General features: G+C 36.7%; 1 protein-coding gene across 3 annotated transcripts in view; it reads left to right on the top strand.

Moving 5' to 3' along the window:
* The window catches only part of BAZ1A (bromodomain adjacent to zinc finger domain 1A), a 63735-nt gene that overhangs the window by 7772 nt on the left and 29691 nt on the right, over nucleotides 1–26272 (top strand). For all 3 annotated transcript variants that reach the window (XM_030274640.4, XM_030274639.4, XM_041716764.2), the window contains exons 3-10: nucleotides 563–841; nucleotides 11681–11824; nucleotides 18318–18419; nucleotides 20319–20406; nucleotides 21962–22096; nucleotides 22607–22709; nucleotides 24691–24857; nucleotides 25640–25735. In XM_030274640.4, coding sequence (XP_030130500.4) covers nucleotides 563–841; nucleotides 11681–11824; nucleotides 18318–18419; nucleotides 20319–20406; nucleotides 21962–22096; nucleotides 22607–22709; nucleotides 24691–24857; nucleotides 25640–25735 — 1114 coding nt within the window. The remainder of the gene's footprint in view (nucleotides 1–562; nucleotides 842–11680; nucleotides 11825–18317; nucleotides 18420–20318; nucleotides 20407–21961; nucleotides 22097–22606; nucleotides 22710–24690; nucleotides 24858–25639; nucleotides 25736–26272) is intronic.

The raw sequence follows: 26272 nt of genomic DNA, 5'->3' as shown, positions 1-26272 counted from the left end.
TCTGTAAGAGCTATGCAAACAGTGAAGGAATAAAAACTATTTAGAGAACTACTTGACATTAATTTTTTACCTCTCCCATCTTTTAGTTTGTGAGTTAAGGCACTCAAAATCTGGAACTTATTCAAGTTGCAACATGTCTCTGTGATCTTATAGTTGTTTCATGTTTGTACAGTTTTAGGCGCTCATCTTACAAATATTTGTGGAAATGGGGGAGATGTGAGTATAGTATGACACCTATTAAACTCAGTGTGATTATTATGCAAAAGGCTTCTTATACATGGATATTTATTTGCAGCATTTCTAGGTCTTGGTTCTCTTACTGTAGTCTGTAATGAGAGGATACTGTGGTTGTACAACAACAATTTACCATGCCATGGCTGAAAAAATGGCAAATATCCCTTGATATCTACCAGCTCTAGAGAAGCAGAGCTGCTTTTGCATTTCATGCTTGTAAAAGATATTTGCAATTTGCTGCTGTATTAACTGTGAGCAAGTTTAAAATGTTATTCAGAACTCAACTGTTTTCTTTTTTCTTCCCCCTCCGACCTTTCTTCCGTTCCAGTGATTTTTTTGAACGCACCATTCTGTGCAACAGCCTTGTGTGGAGTTGTGCTGTCACAGGCAAACCAGGACTCACATATCAGGAAGCTCTGGAATCAGAGAAGAGAGCCAGGCATAATCTTCAAAGTTTTCCAGAGGCACTCATCATTCCAGTTCTCTACTTGGCCACCCTTACCCATCGCACCAGACTTCATGAGATCTGTGATGAAATCTTTGCTTATGTCAAGGATCGGTATTTTGTTGATGAAACAGTGGAAGTACTTAGAAATAATGGTGCAAGGTAAGTATATTTAAACATTTTTGAACCCAGTACAAAGGGCAATAAACTCCATCAAACAAATACATCCAAGTGAGGTGTGATGCTTAAGCTGGTGGTACTATTACTGTACTTCCCTGCTTTAATTAAGAGCAGGATTGTGTTGCTGTGCTTGATACCTTCACTTAGCTTTGAAGCAGCTGTGGGGCTATGACAGTTCTCTCAGGTCTTGACGCTGCATGTTTTTTGGTTTGTGTGGTGGATGTACAAAAGAATGTTGGTTTTTTCGTGTAAGAAAGGTGGGTTGTTTGTAGAATAAGATTTAATGAGAAATCAGGGGAAGCTATGAATTAAAACAACACACATAAGTTTTGATGACTCATTCAGAATTAATGGCCAAACTGCTGAAAGCTTTAAATAATTGATAAATGTTGGATTTTTACTTCTTAGGTAGTGCAAAAATTGTGATTGCATTATCAGTGAAGTTGGGAATTAACTGTATAAAGTTTATAATAGTTGATTATCTGGAATTTAGGTTGATAGGGATTTCTTCCCTCTCACTGTTATACTTACTGTAATACTGGTGTATTTACTGCAAATGGTTTTTTTGCATCTTAGACTCATTAAAACCTTGGAAGAATTCAAAGCTTCAGGTGCATTCTTTCTGATATCATTGGTACACATGTTCTATAGTGTAAATAAGCTTGAGTCTTTCTTTAAAGTAGCTTCTAAGAGAGGTCTAGAAAAGGTCCATATTTTATCTAAATGAGTTTACAGTTTCACCTAATTGAGGTTTAAGGTGTGAAAAAACATGCTCAGCTTGGACATACCTGCAGAATGGGTGCTAAAACCTTTGTGGGTTCAGCTGTTGCTGCTGTGGTTTTTGTTTTTGTAGGGTCATTTTATTTTGCTTTTTTCAGGAAGTGGGTGACAGCTTACACTTCAGAGTAGGGGGGACTCCTGTGGGTAGCCTGACGCTCAGTGCATAGTTTGGTGTTTGTTGGGTGATAGGAGTGGGCTGGTTCAAAATGGTCACTGGAGAATAGTTATTCTGTGTGAGTTTTTGTAGTGGCTGATCCACATATTTTGTACTGCAGCAGGAAGAAAAATCTCGATGCACTGCAGGAGATAAGTTGTAAGGAAATTGGTATGGTTATGTACATAAGGTCAGTACTTAATAGAAGAGCTTTCCTTCACTGCTTCACTGTTCTGTTCTTTTCAACCAGTAAAGTCCCAGTCTGCAAAGCCAGGACGAGAACAACTTCAGCAGGGTTACTGCCTTCTGTATGGAAAACCGTTATCCAAAGTTTTTTTCTCTCATTCTCGTCTTTGTACTTGTCAAATGACTAGACTCAGGTTACCGCTGGTATTGCAGTTAATATGCTTAGAGAATAAGGTGTTCGTTAGTTTCATTTGTTCATTTGGAAACATGAATATTATGAATTGTCAGTATTGTTCAGGTGTTCTTTTTTTGCTCAGTGAAATGCCTTGGTATCTTCAGAGGTAGAAAACAGTTTCCGAAATAATAGAAAAAAATTACTGTTCTTCTAAAAGTTTTGTCCCTCAAAAATGACTATTTCTATTGCTTTTCTGAAATATTTGCATTGGTGCATTGTAGCTTTCCAAAGATGTTTCCAAAGGTAAAGTTGTGACATCTCCTTAAGAGAGTGCTGCAGTTTTTTTACCAGCCTTTCATTCAACCTTCTGGGTTACTTGAACTTGTGTTGCGATAAACACAAAATTGTTAGATGTGTATGTTCTACTTTCACTTATCAGTACATGTATAGGATATAAGCTAAATTGCTTAAGCCTCTGATATGGGCTGGATACTGTTCAAAAGATTTAAAGTTTCAAATAAAATTTATTTCCATCAGAAATTAGTCTGCTAGAGATTGTATGTTTTAAACTACATAAGTATAAATTGGTGTAAAATGTAGAATAAAAAACTTGCCTTAGCTGATAGTATGCCACTGATACTCTAGACAGAGGTTTAGCAGGGAGCTAGTTCCGACCTTTAATACCAAATCCAGGAAACGCTGCAAATAGCATGGTAATGCAGAGGGACTTCTATGCTCAGGGGTACATAATTAAAGAATACAGAGTGGGAGGAGGTGAAGCGCAGTTATTTGTCTGCCAATTAACAGTTGACTTTGACCTGTATTTTGAAGTACTGCATTGGGGATTAAGTGTACCAACTCACATTACTTGTACATAATACGGCTTTTCAGCAGAGCTGTTTGCACACATTTGTCATTTGCAGCTACATTTTTATGATCTTTTCTAGAAAAAATTATCACAGTCCATCTATATTGTAATAGTGTTCTGTGACAGCAACAGAATTTGGCAGTTCATGAAAACCCAGTTGTTTTGTGGTGTTGTAAATTGTTGCACTGCTTTTGAAGATTTTTGCAAGTGTAATGTCAGTAGGATTTTTTGGTTTTCTGAACTCTGTGCATCATTTAATGCCAAGCCTACTACATAATGCATGTGTAACCAAAGCTTGCTCAAACAATTTAAATATTGATATTTTATTTTATAACTCCTGACTTTGCATGTGTAATATTCTTGTAAGATAGTTTGCAGGTTTGTAGATTTTGAACAAAATAAGTGTTAGGGAACACAAACACTAGAAGGCTTAGCATTTTGGCTTAATATAAATGTTTTTATCCTTGAGCATATAAAGTTGTCTATTATACTGCAAGAGATGGCAGCTGATTTGCAAAGAGAAGACAAGTGCTTTGTTCAGAGTATAGGAATATGTTGGGTTTTTTGGTTGTATGAAACCTGTGTGTTCTGGTTTTTGCAGCGTCTAATGCTCGGTTACTTTTTCTGGTCTTATGTCTCTTCTGGTTTCTGGCCTTTTGCTATGCTGCTCAGTTTTGAATTTGGCTAATTCTGCCTTGTTACTGAGGTCTGGTATGGGGAACTCAGGAGAGTTTGGGATATACTGTCCTCCTCTTGTTTTGGTATGTCTGGTGTCTCCAACAACTGTTGTCAACCAGAAACAAATTGCAGTGAAAGCCCCCCCCCCCCCAATCCTATAATGTGCCTTGTTCAGGTGGTCTCTAAAAATTATGGGTGCATTTTGGTAATTTGTTAGAAGCAACAAGGAGATAATTCTGCTTGCTCTTTAACCCTCTAAAGTGATGTATTGATTAAAAATGGCCATGTTTCTTGGCTTGTATGTGTCTGACTTTTCTGGCCAAATTGGGGCTGATTTTTCTCCAAAGTGGCAGTTGTGCTATGCTTTCAGAGACAAGGTGCTCAGACTTCCAGTTAAAGAAATGTAGGAATTGTGTAACAACACTTTACTAGTACTGCCTTCACAAAAGACAAAATTACTATTTGAAATATTGGTCAGAAACGTTATAGAATAAAATGAGAAAACTTAATCTAAAATTAAGTTTGAGTTGCTAAAGAATTGAAACCAGCTGACATTGTAAATATTGTCCATTAGAATGTCACATTGCAGTTTATGGAAAGTAGTTTATTGAAAAAGGCATGGAAATTATTTGAGATTTTGCTGGGGGGAGGATTAGAGCAATATTCCATGTTAGCCATGATCAATTAACATGTAAAATAAGCAGCTAATGTTTTAGCTCACACTTTATTGAAGGTGAGGAAATATGTTGATCACATTAACAGAATTGCTCCCTATATTTGGCATTCAGAACTTGGAAGTTCAAGACCCATCATGTACCTGTTGGTCTTTTGATTTTCCACAAGGAATAGTGTCTCTTGCAGTAACCTGTGTATTTGTTGCTGTCTTAGTACTGTGTTTTATTATTGGTAATTGAAACTTTTGAAATTGATTTTGACATATTTTGACATCTGAAGATAGTTACCTGAAAGCTGAAACTATGTGATATGAAAGACCTACCTGAAAATAATAACCTCAGCTAATGCCTTAGACATACTTAAAAAAAACCCTTCAACAGCTTAACTTGCTCAGCAGTAAGACTTGTTCCTTTCTACTTGAAGTCAGCAGCATACTCTTTGGATTTACAACTATTTTAATTTGTTGGAGGAAAAACTACATTTAAAGCCCATGTAAACAACCTGTTGTGATTTATCATCAGTATTTTGAGTCTGGGTGCTGTCACAAGAAGTAATGTTCTTCTTTATCAGGATATATAGGTGAGCAGTTTGATAATTAGTTAATTAAATAATAAGCTTTTGGTCTGACTTGAGCAGTGAGGAGATCTGACAACTCTACCCGCACTCTTAAAAATAGCTTATGTGGGGATGTCTTCCCTTCCCCATGTGGAGGTTGGGGCACAACCAATTCTTGAACATCAGGTAATTAAATTAAAAAGTCAGCTACTTACAGACTGAAATAGATTGCTTAAAGGTCAGTGTGTAAGAAGGAAGAAAATCATACAGAAAGGAGTATCTTTTATTTCATTGAATTTGACCACTAGATGACACCACTGCAAAAGAATACTTACTTGCCTAAAGTCTCTGAGCAAGCAACACCAGAATGCTTTTAAAAATAAGCCTAGATACACAAGTAGTAGATGATGTTCTGTTAGGAAGATTGCTGCATCTGATCATACATTTGAATAGGTTAAGATCCTTTCTCTGCTTCGAATGATCTGATGTTGACAGTTGTCAGGCTGCAGGAAACAGATGATCAGAGATCAAACTGCTTTTAACTCATCAGTTGTTGGAGTGGTGTCCCAGTGCTTTAGGAGTGTTCATTTAGGAGTGGATTAACCATTGCATTAGGCCAATTAAATGATTTGCATACTGTTTTCATCTCTGGAAGTCTTAACTGGGGCACAGGAAGCATGTTGCTGGTCAAGACTATAGCTGATAAGGAGTTAGGATGATAGGAGATATTCCTTGCAAGAGATAAAGTTATAGCTAATTTTCCAACTTTCTTATTCAAGCTGGCGAGTTGCTTATATCTATCTGTCTATATATTTGTAGTGATCTTCTGAGGCTAGGATGAGTTATTATGTAATAAGACCACTAGGTAGTAAGTGACAAAGTGTCTTGCATGTTTAGACTAATGAGATACAGAGAATTTAAATTATAATTGATAATTGTGGCTTTTTAGTGGTAATGCTTACATGTAAGTTCCTGTATACAAAGGAAGTTTACTACTTTATTTTGAAAGGTGAATTTGAATTCCAGAAAGTATTAAAACTAGTGTGATGTCTGTGAAGCAGCATCTCTGATAGTACTGGAGAGCAGCTCACCTATTCATAAAACAAATACAGTATGCATTTTTTCAGCATAACTGTTTAAGGATCAATCACCTTCTGGCCTGGAAAAATCATATTTAAGGAATTTGCTTTCCATTGCCTTTAAATCCTTTGGGATTCAAATGTAAATTTGTTGACTAATAAATATATTTGTATTGACTACTGGAAGATGATGATATATGGGACAGAACCTGCAACTCCTTTCTTACAGGTTGTTAAATAGTTGTTAGAACAATTGGCACTGCCAGTCTCTGTTAGATGTCATTCTCACACTCTCTGTTTTGTAACTATAACTTCAAAGGTAAAGGTTTTAGTTTATTTTATTACTTACTTGTTTTTAATCAGTACAATGTTATGAACCAAAGGCTAGGCAGTCAAATGATACATATACCAATGTAGTACTGTCCTAATTCTCCAGGAGACAGCTGATACAGCTAGTCTTTACTTTCTCCTGTTCTAAGCAAAACTGTGTTTCCTTCTAGTTTCTTTGAAATATACAATCTTAACTGTAACTTGACAGACAAATGAAGATGCTAAAATACAAAAGCAGCAGCTCTTTCTGTGCTTTAGGAAGCTGTTATGTGCATAAAACCTGTCTCCTTGTTGTGTGCTTTTGTTTTGTGTGTGCATTAAACAGTATCAGTTAGCTTAGTAAAAGATGTCACTTATTCCTTCAGATCTTGTCTCTCTTTTTACCTCTTTAATTACTCTCAAGCGTATGAGAACTGTTAGGATGAGGATATGAGTGACTACTTGTACTTGACATTTCCTTCTTAAAAACTTACTAAAACTGACAAAACAGAATGATGCCATAGCTTTTTGGTACTTTTTAGCACTTGATACTACAGCTTCTTGTATTACTCTTCTGGGGGTTTCTGTATTCAACTAACTTTACATACTGTTTGAAAAAGTGTGCTTTTTTAATTTTGGCATTTGAAAAGCTTCACTTTCATTTGTGTGTCTTAAAAAGTGAATTTGCTTCTGACTCACTGATCATTGTGAGTTTTATTTTAAAAGTTGACTTCCAAGTGTAGCAATGTTCCCCCACTGTCTCATTTGAAGCAGCCATGTGCCATCCAAGGGTTAGTTTTTTTCTGCTTATCATAAAGCATAAAGAAACGTATTTACAACACATCTGAGCCTTCAGGGTATCTTGGTTTTTCTTAACTTGAAATGGGGACGTAGCCGAATACCAGACTATTATTTTTGTCAGAGTAATTAATGCCAGCCAGATCAAAAGTTAGTGTGCAGAATGCTCAATTGAGGAGCTGTGAGAAGTGGTTTCTCCTCTTAGAGCCTCTCTAATGCCAGCCTTGGTTGGATGTAAAGGCCTGCTTGGCGTTTGTGAAGAACTTTTCTGGGAAGCAAAAGTGCCAATAATTTAAGGGTTTTCAGGTGGTATCCTGTAACGTTTTTGGCCTGTTACATAGTGGAGTGCAGATCCTCTTCTCTTGTTTAAATTGTGTTCTACTTCTCCAGCAGCAGTAGATGGAGATACCTGGCCTGTTTTGCAACTCATAATAGCTTCTGTATGTGTCTTTGAGTTGCTGAGATGAATGAAAGAATTTGTTCTGGTTTGTTTCATTCTAAAGAGCAATGGAAAAGGCAGAGGAGTATTAGGGAGTGTGAGAGAAAACAGACTGCTGGAGTCACATCCTTCAGTCCCTGAGAGAAATGCAGTGGATGGAAGCTTAGCAAAAGTCAGACAAACCCTGACCCTCTCAGCAGGTAGAAGCGAGTGACCTAAAAGGTGAGGGTGAATGGAAACAGGTCCCTGCCCAGGGAGACAGGACAATTCCCCCATGCCTCCCTTTTCTTCCCAAGTGCCCTTGTATGAAGGGCACTTGCACCCATATGTATGAAGCTCTGCAGTATCAGGGTCAGGCAGATAATAGTGGGGATGAAGTTCTCTCTTGGTGCTTGCCCAGAACAAGTCAGCCAGATGGATCACAGCTTTGGGCGTAAAGAAAGAAAGAAAGAAAGGTGATTGTAGGTGACTCCCTTTGCAGGGAAACTGAGGGCCCCATATACCAGCTGGACCCATTCCACAGGCAAGTATGCTGCATCCTTGGGACCTGGGTAAGAGATGTTATTTGGAGACTCTCAGGACTAATTGAGCCCTCTGATTATTACTCACTTCTAGTTGTTGTGCAGGTTGACAATGACAAGATTGATGACAGAAGTCTTCTGGCAGTCAAAAAGAACTTCAGAGCACTAGGGCAACAGATTGAAGGAGCTGGAACACAGGTGGTGTTTTCCTCAAACCCTTTGGTTGCAGGGAGGAAAATGGTGAAAGCAACAGGAGAACTCACCTGATCAACATGTGGCTTAAGGGCCATCAGTGGTGTTTTGGCTTTTGCAATAATGGGATGGGATTTCTATGGTACCAGGCCTGCTGAAGACAAATGGGGTTTGCCTGTCTAAAAGTCCATGAGTTGTCAGGGCTGATTGAGAAGGCTTAAAATTAGGTTTGAAGAAGGACGGGGGTAAGACCAGGCTTGGCAGAGATGAGCCCGGGTGCAGCTCGCCAGTATTGGGGGTGAAATCAGTAGCCCAGCTGAAGAGCTTCCATATTATACTGACTTGGAAATGTGTGAGCCATGATGGAACATGCAGTCTTATGGAGATGAGCAAGGGACTCCTAAGGTATTATAAACCAAAAGGGAAACCACCAGAGAACGATCTCTAAGGAATTCAGGGGTGTGTTCCTCTAGGAAGGTGACATAGCTGACAGCCTGGCTGAGTGTGCAAGTTCCTAATGGTTCTATTCTCTATATTTTGAAAGCCTTTGGGATTCACTCAGTGTGACTGTAATCTTTATTGTAATTTGAAGAAAGTGCTTCCTGATCCATGGGGATATTTAGGGTACATACTTACATACATTGATGCTGCTGTCTTTTTAGATTTAGTTGCCCCCAAATCTTAATTTATTGGGAATAGTGAGCATGATTTGACATAAACTGTGTAAAGATCTTGAAGTATCTTTTTTAGGAAGTAATTCAAGCAGTATGCTTCATTTAAATGTCATGTTTCAGCTTTCAGCTATGTTGTTTTGTGTGCCTTATAATATAAGAGTTGTAGTGAGTGAACTCAGGGAATTACTAGGTTATCAAGAAGAGCAGACCACTTGCACTAGAAAGTGTTTTTGTCACTTAGTCCAGGGAATTGGTGCTATTAGCCACGACTTGACTACAGGCTAAAATAATCATTCATAGATTATTTCTTTAATGCCAGAAAGAATGATTGCATCATTGTCTTTAATCTCCCGTCCATCAGTAAGCAGTAAATTGCACAGGATTGTGCTTTTATTGCACCAGGTAATGTGTGTTTCACTTGATTCCTTCCCCAAAGGTTTCTGGTAATGATTTGAACGCATAGAAGATGGAGTATCACTTCCTTTCTGAGATAGCTTAATCTGTTAGTCATTCTTCCTGTTGAAAAATAAAGGGGAAGGGGGTGGGAGTGGAATGCAGCTGTATTGGGGATTTTGCTGCTTATTGAGTCAAGCATATAGAATATGTAATTTCCATCCTTAGATAAGGAGATGTGGTGCCCTGTAAATTACGGGGCTGCTCGATGGATGAGCAGGTAAAATCAGCGTCGGAAAGCTCCTCGGTGACTGGAGGAGTGAAGTGTTTTTGTGCAGAGGGCGGCCTGGGGCGTGTGTGCGCTGAAGCCTCTTTGTCCCGGGCGGCGCGGTGCTGGGGCGGGTGCCGCCCCCTCTAGCGGCGAGCGCCGTAACAGCAGGAGCGTGCCGGGAGCTTCTGCTGGTTTTCCATTAGAAATTAAATGTGTGACTTCATTTGAGTTCAACTCATTAGGAAATATATTTTATAATCTGAAACAAAACTAATTCTACTAAGAAATCTTTTTTAGGAGATGATCTTAGTTATATTTTAAAAAAACACGCGTAATAATACACATTCTGTCATGCAGTTAGTTCTGTATTATTTAGTATGAAGAGGTAACTGTGATGTTCCAAACATTGGAAAACCAAGTTACTAATAATAGACTTTACTTAGAGGACTTGGAGTCTGGTGCTGGATCAGGCCTTAATAAGCCTTGTTGGACTTAGATTGATTTTGTGAAAAGTCACCAGGTTTTACTTCCACTATACTTGGACACTCTCGGTTCTTTATACAGAGTCTATTTAGACTTTTTACAGTTAATAAGCTTGGTCTCACTGTCTGGGAAGATGTGTCATCCAGCCCCAGACCAGTCAGCTTTGGAACCAAGATAGGCTGCATTGGAATGGCAGTGTGCCTGTGGCCCAGCCAAGTGGGCTGGGACTGCCTCTGCGTGCAAGCAGCTCTCGTGTCGCCATGGATACTGTAAGCATTGGTCATATTGCTGTCTTTAGGGGTACATAAGGATGTTAATAGTTTTGTTGGTTTTTTAAAATTAAATTATTTTCATATTTTTTTAATAATGTGATGGAGCATCCTGGACCTCCCTTCCTATTGGACAGAGCAGCTACATGGTCTTACTACATTAGTGGTCCTTGATAATGTCACAAGAATACTACCTAGGATATTTTAATGTTATTACATTATTTTAATTCTTTGGGGCTTTCTCTGGTGACTGCCATATTTTCTTTCCCTTTCTCTGTCCCCAATCTTTTCTCTGTGTGCAAGTTTTGGGTAGTACTGTCTGCTTTCAGAAAGATGTGTTCAAGAAATATTTTGACATTGCTTCCATTTTGCCGATGTTCAGTTTAGATAGAAGAACATCTAGAATTTGTCATGGATTTAATGAGGTTTGTATGTTTTTAGCCTAAATGGGACACCACTAGTTCAAGCCCAGGACTTCATGTATTCTTCATTTTACATATTCCAAGTAGGACAGCTTGGTGCCCTGAGAAGGAAATCATTGTGTTCTTTTCCTCCATGCTTTGAGCTTTTAGTGGTAGAATGTGACAACATCCATTGACAACAGCAGTTAATTTTCATTAATCAGACAAGGGTTTTGGATGTTAAGCTAAATAACAGGAACCATGGAATTCTAGAAAGGGGTGAAAGTTAGTGGTTAAGAACCAACTATAGTACAGTTACCCAGCATGAAGTGTTGATTAATTGTACTTTTTGGTATGTAGTTAATTCTCCCTTTTATAACTGGCATTCAGGATGGCAAAGGAATAGGCTTGTTTTTGTCAATTGTGTGCATGCCAGATGGAGCCTTAATATGTGTCAGTAGATAAATGGGCCATTATTAAGATTAGATGCATAATGATCATTTCAGCCTTGTTTATTTAGGTCATCAACAGTAGTAGAAGATGATCTCTTACAATAAAAATACTCCAGGATCTCAAAATCTTTTGCTTTTCTTAGACTGCTATGAAAATTAAAGTAACGCATTAAGTTAACGTTTTAGTTTACTTAAGTGAGAACTGAAAAAAACCCTCACAACCACAAGTAACTTGATTTGTTTTCCTGAGAAGTGAAGCTGATTGCTGTGTAAGCAGATGAATTTGTCCATTTATTAGGAATGTGAATGAATATCTTACCAAGTATTTCAGTTGAAGGCTCTTAATTACTTACATAGACACTACAATGTTCAATTATGTATGTATTCTTAAAATAACATTTGCTACAATTTTAGGCTCCTTGTACTAGTGAAAGACTTTTGACATTAATAAATGTCTGTTTTATTGCAGGTTGCAGTGTAAGGTTTTGGAAGTCATAGCTCCAGCCCATCACAATGGAATGGCAAATGGCCACACCAGCAGTGCTGATGGGGACACCATTGTCATCAGCGACAGTGACGACTCAGAAACGCACAATAGCTCTGCACAAAATGGGTACACGATGCTTTTACTGTATGTCGTTCTGACTGGGTGGAAATGAGATTAAAGCCAGATGTATCAGAGTCTGACTGAAACAAATTACTTGATCTGTATGGATTGTGAACGTTCAGACAGCCGAAGGTGACAAGCTGAACCTTCAGAGGTGCTGGTTATGCTAACGCACCAGAAAACTGCATTATGAGAAGTGGAATACCTACAGGATAATCATTGGTTATCTCTTTGCAATGACAGTGCTTTTGCTGAGCGATGGTGGAAGAACTACCTCTTGGTAGTTCTCTGTGTTGGGAAATCTGTGCTGCTGTAGCAGAAAGTGCAGCATGTTCTGCATTTCTGCATTCGCTATCACTTCACTTCCATCATGGGGCTCAGAGTTGAGATGACAGGAGGACATGCTGTCATCTCAACTCTGAGGAACTTTTCAGAGGAACTCTCTGGAAAGTCTTCCCAGAGACTTCTTGTGTTTGTGTCCAAAAAACCAAAAACATACCAAGCTTTCTTCATTGTGCATGCGTCCATATAAATATATCGTTGTATTTGATGGATTTGGTTAGGATGTTAGGTGCAGTGAAACCGTGTGTCTTGTCTTGAGGAACTTTCTATGGGCTGGAGTTGCCTAATTACATTGACTAGGAGAGCTTCTTGGCTGTAACTGTGCTGTTTATTGTGTTGGAATGTCCCTTTACTGAGCGGTAATTGAGCCTATCCTAGCAGTATAATGAGAAGAGAGACTTCTATGCTTCATAGGCATGATGATGAAAGAGGAGTGTTTGAAGTGGGCCCTAATCTAGGATCTAGCAACATACAGGCTTTGCATGAGCTGTTACTGACTTCAAGCTGTCACATGGATGCAGAAGTTAATCTAACTGATTGCTTTATGATGGAGTCATGTCCTGACATACCTAGAATAACTAGGGTGGAGCCCCTCACTTGGTTAAGAAAATAACATGTGATAAATAATTTTTAAATTTCTTTGCTGTCTGTTGAAGGCAGTGTCTAAGTTGTTCATGAAGATGTCCTATGTATTGGAAAAAATAAATGCATTTTGAGTATTCCAAAAGGCATGTGGCATTTGAAAAGAGGTGATTCTTGGAATCAGGCAAGCGTGCACGGAACTGACTGTAGGATTGATTCATTATAGCGCTGTCACTTCCATGCATGCAGAACTGGTGGTAAGACTAAGTCTTGCACTCCCAGTTAGTCTGTGGTTCTCCCCAGATGATTAGTTGTTTTGACATTGCAGAGAAGGGAGCGAAAATAATTTCTTTCTCTTGGAAGAGGAGTTCTTGTGAGAATATACAGGCTTTTGGAGCTGTGTTCTGTGACATAGCTAACATTTATGCTGCAAGTTAAATTGCAAACCTCTTGTGTCTTTAAAATGCTTACTGTAAGTTTTAAGTGAGTCTGTTTATAACAAATGTGAGAGTGTAGTAACAGTCATTTTCTAGATATATTCTGGATATATGCAGACTTGAAAAGTATTATTTGCAATATATGTAAAAACTATCTGTAGTAAAGCATTGTTGGGAATTTTTGTATGCTGGCATATGAGATTCTTTATAGCATTGCTCGTAACAATGAAATCCCACTGAACTGAATGACATTGTTTTGCAGTCCTAATATTTCAGAGAGTATATTTTGCTGTTTATGGAGAGACTTACATGTGGAGAGTGTGGATGTTAGTCACCTTGGGGCCAATGTCAAGTTGATATGTGCAGGACAGTTCTGCCTCAGCCTGCACAAAAATCTCTAGGTTTTGAGACCCAGCCTTTGTGCAGAGCTGCAGTGCTGTTAAACAATGGTAGAGCAGATGCTCAGGGTGTTTGTGAGGGAGGGGGAGGGGAGCACAGCACAGATTGATGGGCCATCTGCAAATATTTTTCCTAAAGAATCTGTAAGGGTAGAGAATCTTAACTGAAAATAGATGTCATTAGAGATCCCAGCCTTTTTGTGACCCTGCTCCTACTGTCTGTGTGGGACAGAAATAGCTGTATAGTCTGTACAAATGTTCCTGTTGACCTTTATTGTTGTTTTTCAGTAAAAGTTGAGGTGGTACAGAGGGGAAGAGACTATGATGCTCTTACTTTCCCTCAGAAAAACAGGCTGCTTTCTAAGGCCTGGGTTACATAGAAAAAGATAGCAATCTTCTCAGTTCTTAAAACATTTCTGCTATGCCCTGGGAGCCTCTGGTACCATAGGATAGTGGTCACATGGAATAGCAGTATTCATACCTTGAACTGCTAGACTTTTAAAGGTAAGGTTGAACTCTTGCATTGGCTTTAGCACTTGGCAACAGCCTGGAGGTATGAGGGGCTTTTGCTGCCCAGTGCATACAATTCAGCTGCAAGTTAATTATTCTTGTAATTTCTTTTGCTGTGGCTGTGAGTAGTATATCATCAGAAATAGTAGAAAAAAATATTATTGGTTTCCTGGCTGGTTTATGGCAGTAAATTTGGGTGCTTGTTTAGTTTGAATTTAAGATTAATTTTGAGGAAGGGCTAATTGTTTCTGCAAATTTTGAGATATAAGAGGTAACAGTTTTTGGAAATAATGTCATTGGAACCTTACCATCCAGGCCTTTTAAAATCTTCAAGTGAGGTTTTAAACTCCATTTGGAGAAAATATTATGAATGGGTATGTCAAAATGTGGGGCATAGCTTGTCATTAAAGCTGTATAATATCTTCAGTATAGTAAATCTTTCTTCATCTTTAATTCTTATCTTTCCTTTCTTCCTCTCTCATTCTTCCATCACTTGTATCCAAGAATAATGGTGATGATTTGTATTATAAGGAAAGACCAAAGTACTTGGATCAAAGGCACCTTAAAATCTTCACCAGAAACTTAAAAGTCAGAATTTTGTTGTAAAGTGCTGTTGTCTTGTCCCTAGAATGTTGTTCTTAACAGTCTTCAGGTTGCTCTGTTTTGTTGTTGAAATTTTATTTAAGTTGCAGAAAATATTTGCAATTCCAAAGGGAATGTTGTTTTTATTGCTCAGTAGAGAGTTCCTTGTCAGTGGCAACCTTCAAAGATGTGCAGAGGCAGCCTTGCTATGGGGATCAGTTTACTGACAGGTTACCTCTGTATAAGGCTTGCCCTGGAGCATGATGAGACCATAAATGATTGGGTTACTTAGTTAGCATTCTTCAAGGGACCTTTTTTTCTTTCCCAAGTTTAGTCAAAGAAAAGAAGAAAAGCCACTGCCTTTTTCTGAAAAAGTGGGACAAGCAGTCATTTTAGCACTTCAGGATGGCATTCCAGATCCTCCAACTCTCAGTATTTTTCGGTGCTTCTATTTCTATTAAATACAGTAAGATACAGGTAGCTGTGGCAAGACTCAGACCAGATGGTGTAGATAGAGGTGTCCTGGACAAGGTAATTCAGAAGGATAAGGTTGAAGGAGCAGGGTTTGTTGAGCCTGGAGAAAAGGAGGCCCAGGAGGGACCTTAGCACTCCCTACAACCGCCTGAAACGAGGGTGTAGTGAGGTGGATGTTGATCTCTTCTCTCAGGTAGCAAGTGACAGGATGAGAGGAAGTGGCCTCAAATTGTGCCAGGGAAGGTTTATATTAAGGAAGGATAATAGGAAAAATTTCTCCACTGAAACATCAGGCATTGGAATAGGCTGCCCAGGGATGTAATGAAATCACCATTCTTGGAAGTGTTCAGAAGGCCATGTGGATGTGGCACTTGAATATGTGATTTAGTGAGGAGCACGGTGGTGCCAGGTTGGTAGCTGGACTCAGTCTCAGAGGCCTTTTCCAACATTAACAATTCTATGGTTCTAAGGTCTCAGAGGTTACTTGGTACTGCTCCCTTAGCACTGTGCTGTCAGAATGTGGCATACCTGTAGTGTAAGAAGAAATTTATGTTCAGGTCATGTGGTCACCATGCCAAAGTAATAGAAGGCTTGATGAGATTATTACCTGTCAGTGGTTCAGTATAACCTTATTAAAATGCAAGATTCTGACACAAGTACTAACCACATTTGCTGGAGCAAAGTAGAAACTAGTGTAATATGGGTGAGTCAGTTGCAGTTTTTACCTACTAAATTACAAAATACTCTATATTTTTTCCTCTGGATTTGGTTGTGTGTGAGAGCTGTGCTGTGAAGATTTTTTGTAAGGGATCTCTGCTGTGAAATGGGTCTAAACCTTGCTAACTGAAATGTGTTTTATATAATGCTTTACAAAATAAAATATAACCAATAATAATAATATTTTTATGCTAAAGCTTCTAGATAATTTATGTAATTTTAAAGCTTTCTTTGTGTATTGAATGACCTTTTTCTTCTATTTCATACTAAGAAAAATTTTTGCTGTAAATTTGAAGGAGGATATCAGGAATATATTTACTTCTTGGGATAATAACTGGATACTCAGAAACTGAGCAGAAAAAATGTACTGTGTTTTGAAATTACATTTGGGTTATTATGTATGATCCCCTGAATTTGAGAAAGAGATTTACACAAACTAAGAAGAAAAGATTAATGATAAAGAGTTGAAAATTTGATTATTCTTTGGGTCCTGAATTTGATTGCAAACATTATTGAATCTATTAAAAAATGTATAAATAAGCTGATAACTTTTGGTTTAATATTGGTACTCTGACCAAAGGCCTGGAAAGGCAGTGGTGTGTGGTGAGGTGCAAGTTTGTCTTTCATACTGTACAAAAATTCCTGGGAACAGCCTTCATTACTTCAGCTTTCCTGTCTTGAGGCTGAAGATGATCATGGAAGACCAAGTCATGATATGACTAGAATATCCAGGCCCTTTTAAAAAACTTATGTAGAGATGTTAAAATCTTGCCAGTGGATGTACTGGATTACAGTCGATCTCTGTTTTGCTAATGTGAATAGCTGGGTGGGCTTTATTCTATTATATTTCTTAAACTGTGTTTGGTCTGAGTGACTCAGCTTTAGACTTCAACTGTGATGTGCATGTAGTATAATGCAAGACACTGCATGCATATCACAGCATATATCTGTAGGTCTAGTGGATGTGTTGCTGTTTCCAAGTCTTGTTTTTTTTTGGTTTTTTTTTTTTTTTTGGTCAGTCCATTTATTATTAACTATGCTAATAATTTAGTAATTATAAACTTTTTTTCTTGAGAACTTTTCAAATTCTTCTCATCTGAAATGACACTAATGGTGAATATGTACTTTTTCATTTAATTTATATTAATTTATATATTTATTAGACATTGGAATGTTAACATTTCTTGTATTTCTCTTTCACAGAACTAGTGGGGAAAAACAAGAATTGTAGCAAATTTTATTTTCAGCAGAATTGCAAAGTACAGTTCTCAGCATCTTGTGCATGTTTTTCACAAGGCTAAAGAACAGCAAATGATGTACTGGTTTATTTCATCAAACTCCACCTACAGCATTCTGTAAATGCTGGAAGGACCGAAAATGATGAAATGCATAATTTTTAAGTCTCTTAGTTCATCTACATAGCTGCTTCAACTTTCCTTCTTGATGATGACTGAATTCTTCCTGATAAAGTAGTACAGGTCTTGATTACTAATTGTCACCTCAGGAGAAGTTCTGTTGTTTAATGCCAAAAGGCAACATTATTTAAATAAAGTCTTATTAGTTTAGCTCTGTTCATGAAGTCTGTTCATAAATACTTCTTAAATAAATTCTACATAAATACACTTCTTAAAGTATATTGTCCATGGCAAAACCCCTCTTTCTTGTAAAGGAGTGAATTTTGGTAGCACACCAGACCTGCGTGTTATCCATCTAGGAAGCGGTGTACCAAAAAAGTTAATGTTATGTTAAAACTGAAGAAATAATTTCCATGATGGGGGAAAACATCTAGGTCTCTGTAGTAATACCTGTAAAAGGGAAGTCCACTTTGGCTAATAAAGCGTGTAACATGATAAGCATTTATTTTGAAGTGTAGATATGTTGCCTTATGATTTCTGTTGCTTTCTGCTATTTTATGCTGTTGGTAAAGTGTTTGGTTTGTGGGTTTTTTTCCCCCAAAGTACTATTTTGGGAATATTTTAGGTAGTTTTTATTTGTTCTGCAATGCAATTGGTAGATCAAGGGCTAGTGTTTTTATTAATTTTATTTCTATCTTTTGGACTCCTTTCTCATCATCCTTTTCTCCTTTTTCCTGTCTTCCTGTTGCCATCATGAGTACTGAGAGTATTAAGGAGACAATTTTCTGAAGTGTAGGGATGTATCATTACTTGAATCATTACTCTCTTTTTCTTCCTTCCCTTCTTATCTTCCATTTCCTTGCTAAGAAAACATTCCTCGTTGTTCTTCCTGTTCATTGCAGGAACTGGTTTTAATGCAGATTTTAAAATAGTAGCAGAAAAGTTGGCATAAATTAATAGGCCCTCTTGGTACTGATGGAAGTTACAAGCTGGGTATTTTCACGAGATCCATTGTATAGGCATATAAATATATCAAATGTCTAAAATATGAGGCTGATGATACGTGAATGTAAACTTGTAATTTTAAAATTTTTTTTCCTAGGGAGAAGAAAGCCATAATTGATCCTTCTTTGTTCAAATACAAAGTCCAACCTATTAAAAAACACCTGTATGAAGCTGTTATTGTTAAAGCATCTCAACTAAGGTAAAAATTAGTATGTGGAAGTTAAAATTATACTTAGTAACTGTGAATTGTATAATATTTTTTGATATAAAATAACATTTTAAAATAATGTTAGAGCTGCTAATTAAAAGCACAGGAACAAAATACTGTAATACAGACCTTCTGTATCAAGGATTCCAAGCTTTGGTAGCATTAGCACAGGTACCAACTCCTTGCAAGTCTTTGCTTGCATTGGCACACAGATGAGACCTGCTGTTGTTGTCTGCAAGAATCTGATTAGCTACCCAGTGCAACAAGCCAATAAGTACACATTCAAGAGAGACAGAGGTTATTTGTTTCAGAGATGATACACAAGCCTAGGTGATCAGTGGTATTCCATAAATCAAGAGTGTTTTAGCAAAAGAATGAGTGTTCACTGGCTACAAGTTACGTAAGTTCTCTTGCTAATTACTATATTTATTTTCTATTTTCTAGTGGTTAATTACTCCAATTAATTGATTAATTACTGCATCTTTTGGTAATTAGTCTACATGCTCAATCTTTCTCTTTTGAGTCATTGAGTTCCTTGTGTCAGTGGTCCTGAGTCTGTAGCTACAGATTTCCCCCTGCAGAATTACCTTTTACCCAGTTGGAGTTGGTTTGGTACAGTTGCTTGGTTGGGTTTCCTTACCTTGGGAATTCTGCTCCATGTCTTTGTGACCCCTAAACTCTGCATTCTTTGTGTCCACTGTCAGTGGGCATTCTTATTCCCAAGCTTTGTTAACCTCTCCCCAGGTCTGAGACCACTGAGGCATGTCCAGCCCTAAACCTTAACAAGACAATTCTACCAATAAATTATTTTTCTAGCACCTGGACATCACTTATAGTAGCTAACAACCAAGCCCTCTGTTTCATGTATTAAATTTCCCTTTATCTTGATTAGGCTTGAAAGTATACAAAGAGCAAACATCAAAGAACATCCTTTCTTAAGAAAATTTTAATGTATTCCATATTTTGCAACACTGTGACTTCTGGTACCTTGGCTACTGTTGTGATTGGAGTAGGAGGAAAAGAGTGTGAGAATTCTAATAACAATAATGAGCTGTTGGTGCTGTGAGCATTCTGGTAGCATTGCTGGTTTGAAATGCTGGAGCAGGCACTGGCAATCAGATTGATTTAAAATAGAAAGGTGTAGAAGTTTTGAGATAATTTTTTTATTTAAGAAGTAAATTTAGTTAAAATACATGTTTAGAGTATATTGTGCATCAAAATAAACTGGATGCTGTAAACAAACTTCAGTTTGTGTGATTACAAGTCATTTAGTTCCAGCACAAATCAGGATTTCTTTTTCCATTAACTACTCCTGTGTAGTGAAGCCTTTTCCTTCCCATGAAGTAATGCAGGTTCCCTGGAATGCCAGGAGCCAGCAGAGTGCACACTGTCCTGTAGAAAGAAGTGGCATAGCTTGACTGAGAAGTGTATGAATTCACCTTGTCCCTTGTTGGCTTGCCTCTCTGCTTGAGAGATGTGAATGCTGCTTTCCTGCTGTCCCTGTTTGTTTGTCCTCCCTCTCTTCTGAAACAATTAGACTGGAGTTTTATTTCGGAATTTTAAGAAGTATTTGGAGGATCTACCATGGATCAAAAGGATGTTTATAAAAGAGGACATAACAGAATCTTCAAAATAAAAATTGCGGATGCATAAAGCAACTGTTTATGTACTACTTGTGTTTTGTTTTATTCATAAGGAAAATTTTAATTCAGTTGGGCTTTCAAAGAATGGTTGTTAATTAACATAGTAAGGGTGTTATTTATAATTAAAAAAATAAGAAAAAGATCAGTCATATGGTCTATCACATGTATTCCTGCACATACTTTTGGCTGTACTTAAATACTAATTGAAGATGTTAGTTGATAATACTACCTTTCTTTCCTAATACAGCCGGAGGAAACATCTCTTTTCTCGTGATAGACTTAAGCTTTTTCTGAAACAGCACTGTGAACCACATGATGGAGTAATTAAAGCTAAGGTAAGCAAGAAGAAATAATTTATGGATCGAATATTGACGCTATTTAATATATTTTTGCTCTTCTCCACTAGCTGCTCAGAGCTCCTTTTAAATACTACACCAAATTTAGCTTTTTGCAAGTATAATATACTTTTGATTAGTCTAGCACATGAATTATTTTCATTCTTCAAGTTATGCAGCTGGTATTTCTAAGTCACATAAAAGTGAACTGTTTCTGTGTTGGTACAGTAAACCAATATTATTATTGTTCTAATTCTTTTATCTGGAAGATGTTTTATAATAGGTAGAATTCAGTCTCTAGATCTTTAGTGAGACATGTAACAGAGTTTAGGTGACTGGAATGGGTTTTTGATAAATCCTTGAATTTTGACTGTGCATGTGTTTGTAATCTTAGATATATGGTGATACTTAGAACAATTCACACTAAAGTTCACATTTTAGTGGGCACCAGATGACTGAGAATTTGAGCAGCTTTTCCTTCAAGGCAGCATTTTCCCTTGCCTTGCTTACTATACCACAAGTGATCCTGGACTCCTTCACTGTATATTGCAGTCTTGACCCTGAAACCCTTGCTATCTTCTTGTTTTTAGGAAGTATTATGTCTGTTATTTTCTGATAAAGCTGTGTAACTGCTCATTCTGTGCAGGAAGACTAAGAGGGATGAGAGTCAGTGACTGTCTTGCCTCTAAAAGTTGTGGAAAATAACAAAGGCAATGAATTTCTAAATAAATTTGTACCTCTAAGAGTCTGTCTCTTCTAAAGAAATTGAAATAGAGTAAAATAAAGCTGAAAGGGATAAACCACCTCATTCCTTGGGCTTGTTAAGTGGTCATTTTGACCCAGCTCATTGTACCACATTAAGGACTAGTGATCTATTAGTGATGCTTTCTGGAGCCTCAGGAAAATTGTTACATTCTGTATATGTATATTTGTCATCTTGTCTTTATTTGGGCTTTCTGTAGAGTGTCTTCTTGTCCTCTTGCTGATTGCCTTGCATTTCAGTTATATGAACATGTCATATTTGGAATGTCTCCTTTGTATCCTTATCTGTATTGTCCAATAAGGGCAGATTTCCTGAAGTCATCAGGTTGAGAAAGTAGACTCAAAAAGAAATTCTGATAAATTTGGAAAAATCTTCCTCCAGAAATAAGTATCTGTGTAATAGAGAATTATGTAACTCTTCAATAAGTTTCTGCTTTTGTCTGTCAAAATTTATTCTTGACACACACACACACATAATTTAGTCTTATTATGCTAGGAAGACACTGACAAGCTGCGTTTGCTTTAAAGAAAGAACATCTTACCAAATGAAGCCAAATTCTAGTTTCAGATGTGTGCTGCATACATAATTATCATTGTCCACTTGGTAGATTAACTCTTCACTTAGACTATTTCAGAGCTTTATTTCTTATCCTCAATTAAGCAATTGTGGATATGGTTACTCTTACTGTCTTCTTTTGTGAATTAATGGTTGATTAATTTGCTTATATTTAGATTATTTAGCTTATGTTTATAAATTTCACCATGAATATCTATTTTCATCTTTCTTACTAAGGCAACATCAATTGAAAAATATAATCTAGCAGAACAAAACTTCTCCTGTTTCTTTCCTGATGAACCACCCACATTTATCTTTAGTCCTGCAAGCAGACGGCGAGGGCGACCTCCAAAGAGGGCATCTGCAAGTCTTGTAAGTAATAACATTTTTAATCCCAGATGAAGACAATCAACATAGTCTATGAAGTTCTTCTATTTGTCAGAGTTTTCAGATAATTTGAAATACAGAGTTGACATTGTGGGTTTTTTTTTATTTTGAGGGCAATTGGGATATATTCCATAATTGTTCTTAAAGTAATTGCTTTATAGTTAAGCTGGTAAAAGGGATAATAATTGATACGTTATCTTCTTTTTTTTTGTTATTATTTCTGGGATCCCATCAAGAAAATAGTTTCTCGGTGTGTTATGATGACAGAGTACTTGTCCATTCTGGGATTAATAAATAATTTACTAAAAAGCTTTAATTTGGACTCTCAGACAAAATTATGTCACTTGCCTGTGTTTAAACACTGAGACTCTTAATCACTATATTACTTCATTGTGTTCTAGAGAACAGTTTTAAAATGGGACTATATTTTGCTGGTCATTTCACTGTACTTATTATGCTCTTTTTTTTCCTCTTCACCTCAAAATTCTCTATCAGGAGGACAATGTTAAATCTAAACAAAACACCCCAGGAAATAAAAGTAAAGTATCAAGGGAAAGGGCAAGGTTCCAGAAGCAAAAAGATGATGTGCAGGCCATAGGTAAGTTCAAGTTTACTCATATGACCAGTAAAACTAGTTTTTGCAGATTTGAGAGTTGGCCATAATTAGAGTATTTTTGGAGTTGTACCTTTCAACGGGAAAATGTATTAAGAGTGTACTGCCACACCACTATGGCCAAGTGCTCCTTTCAATAGTTAGCATGCTTGTTTCTTGGTTTTATTTTTTTTCGTCCATGTTAGTTGTCTAAATTGGGGAATTGTAGGAAGCTTGTGGTCCAACTCTGTTGATTTCTCTCTCAGATTAAATAAAGAGCTAAATAATTTTTTGTAGAAGCTTGGATGGTGAAGTCGTGTGTTAATTTTACCAGCTGAAAGTGTATCAAAGCACAAATGTGTAACACAAATCTGTTAGTGTTTCCATTTATGCATTTTCCTCACACAACAATCTCAAAAATTAAAATAACTGAAATATTCTGAATTTCTTTAGTGTAAAAGATTCAGAGATTTTTAGTTTGGATTGATTGAATTATTTTGGCTTAGTTTTAACCTGTTCCTGATCAATTAAAATTTGATTTCAAATGAAGTAAGGGGCCATATGCCTTTTATTTGGGTTTAACTAGATAAATTGGTATGTCTTCTTGAGGAGACATTCTTCTGAATTGTAAGGATTGTCTTTTCTTAGGAAAGGCTTTCATCAGTGGAAGTATTTTAGTGAACTTCTGGTTCTAGCCTTTCATCTTCTTGAAGACAGAATTTTTTAAGATGGCAAGGATATTAAGAAATTACCTAGTCCAACATCTGCTTAAATAACAGCAAAATTGTCTGACACAGCTTTGGGCCTTTCCTTTATAGAAGATGGGGACACTAGAATTTCATGGGTTCTATTAAACTTGTGTGTGCACATTCTTGCACAAGCATCTGTTTGTTCATGTGCTGGGAATGACAGCACAAGAGGGAGGTAACAGCTGATCAGCATTAAATCTGCTTCCTCTCTTGTGTACACAGAAACTGCAGCTTCTAAAAGCATAGTTAAGACACATTTTCACAATGTGAAAAGGTAACAAAACACCAAATACCTTGAAAAATTAACCTTCTCAGTGTGTTGAAGACCCCAAGGATCAGCTTCACTGCATTTGTTAGCCAAATGCATACATTGCTGGTATGTGCAGTAGCTATCGGTAGAAGAGACCTAGCCCATTTTCAAAATGTTATAGGAAAATATAATACAAGTTTTCCTTGTTAGTACTATCCACTTGGTAAGAGTAACGTTCTTTTCTCATTTCATTCGCGTATGATTTCTAGCTTTCCTGTTTATTCAATTAAAACAGTAAGACTCCCTTTTATTTGTTAGCGTGTGTGTGTGAGCTGATAGGCACTGTCTGTCCACAGAAAGTGGAAATTTGTATCCTGTTGTTCTACACATGACTGCAAAGAAATCTGCATCTCTAGGCAGTAGCATTTATAATCATTTAAAGTTCAACTTAAACTGTGTAACTAAAGTAAAATTTGAGCAAAACACACTGAAACACTATATTGGTTTAAAATGTATTGACTTCAGTAATTCAGTAGGAACTAAATATTTAAAGATCACTTATTTAAAGGTTTTTACTATCACAGATACTTCATGGTTGTGTGCCACACCTGGTTGTGACATGCTTTTATTAGGCAGTCATTACTAAATATGTTGGTGTAATTATATGTTGGAATCAGTTCTCATCTTCGTATGTCAATTGATAGAAACCAATAAACAAGTAATAACCTTCTGTATACTCGTAAAACCAGATATATTTAACTTTATTACCTGTTGACAACCTCGTAAAACATGTCTAATACATAGGCTTGAAACTTTGATTCTGTAGAGAACTTCCAAGTGTTTGAATTTCTGGTTGGTGTGGAAACAATTCAGACTTCATAACCATACCTTTTTCATATGGTAATTATAAAAATCCAGTCTATTTATCAGTTAAAACTAACATTTTACAAAAGAAAAAATAACTTAGGTTTGTCATTTTCCTTTATAGCTTTTGAAAAAGCTAAATTAAAACAAGAGAAGGCAAATGCTATAGAAGCTAGGAAAAAGGAGAAAGAAGATAAGGAAAAGAAGAGAGAAGAATTAAAGAAAATTGTGGAAGAAGAAAGGATGAAGAAGAAAGAAGAGAAAGAGAGACTCAAAATAGAAAAAGAAAAAGTAATGCTTTTGAAGTATATATGTTTCATATAGGAAGAGTGTAATGGCTTTCCAGTTTTGTTGTTTCTTAGTCTCTGTTTAAAGTTGTTTTTCATTAATCATTTTCAGTTTCTAGAGATGCACTTTAGAAGAACAGGCAGTTACACGATTTGATGATGGGTTCTATTTCTGGTTAACATTCTCTATAATTGTAGTTTACCAAAAGTTCATTTTGAATTTGAATTTACTTTTGAAGTAATAATGTGGGTTTGGGGTTTTTTTTGCCAACAATGCATCAAACTGTTTGATTTGATGGTTGTCTTCTCTTTGAAGAATTTGTTCTGCATCAGATTGACAACATATCTAATGGTTGTGGCTTTCTGTGTGGATTCTCCTTGGATGTAAATTGCTAAATAAATTTTGTCAACTTGAATGAAGATACTATATATTCCACTATATTTTGCCACAGCAACATTCACTATCTTATTTTGATGGTCTTTTTTGGGACAACTTTCATAAATGCTGTTAAATTTTTGGTATGTTTTCTTTAGCCACTTCCATTAAAAAGAAAACAAAACCCAAAACACCCTCCAACAAAAGCAACAACTAATCCAACAACATATCACTTAATTTAAATATTTTTTCCAGTATCATTTTATATAAAATAAAAATGAATAGATTACTCCATTCTATAAATAAGATGTTTTACTTTTCAGTGGGATTGAATAATAAGTGGTGCAGTTTTAGAAATTGCAGTAACATGTATGTAACAATAATTATATACAATTGTGACGTTTTTTCAGGAAAGAGAGAAGCTGCGTGAGGAAAAAAGAAAATATGTGGAATACCTGAAACAGTGGAGTAAGCCTAGAGAAGATATGGAGTGTGATGACCTTAAGGTATGATTGAATTTAGAAGAGCTGAAGACTGTAGTTTTCAGAGTCCCCAGATGGATTAGATTCCCTAATGCAGAGGCAAATCTAGGTATGATTGGAATGCTAGAGGCTGTGAGTCACCTGCAGTGTATAGTATTTATTTCCCAGTGCCAATGCTAATGGGATCATCTGCATCTGCATTTTCAACCTCCTGAAAAGCTTTACAGGCTGTGCTCAGTCTACTATGGAGTATGTTCAATGTGCTGGCATTACTGAGTGAAGGGTATTGAGTATACCTGATTTTTCTGTGAAGTATACAAAATGAGGTCAGTTATAAGAACATGAATTGTGTAAAAGATTTGAGTAATGAAAAAACTAAATTTTTGGCTGTGAAAGTTAGGAAAGACACTGGCTTGTTATTTCCTGTGGCATTGTTTTGATTTTAACTGTAGCAATATACTATATATACTATAATATACTGTATAGATCATGTTTAATTAGTATCTTTCATTATGATACTGGAAACCTGTAGAAAGTAACAAGAATTTGCTTCTCAAAGAA

The sequence above is a fragment of the Taeniopygia guttata genome, chromosome 5 (assembly GCF_048771995.1).
Source record: "Taeniopygia guttata chromosome 5, bTaeGut7.mat, whole genome shotgun sequence".
Lineage (NCBI taxonomy): Eukaryota > Metazoa > Chordata > Aves > Passeriformes > Estrildidae > Taeniopygia > Taeniopygia guttata.
The sequence above is the reverse complement of the archived record's forward strand: the minus strand, read 5'-3'. Positions and strand labels throughout refer to the sequence as shown.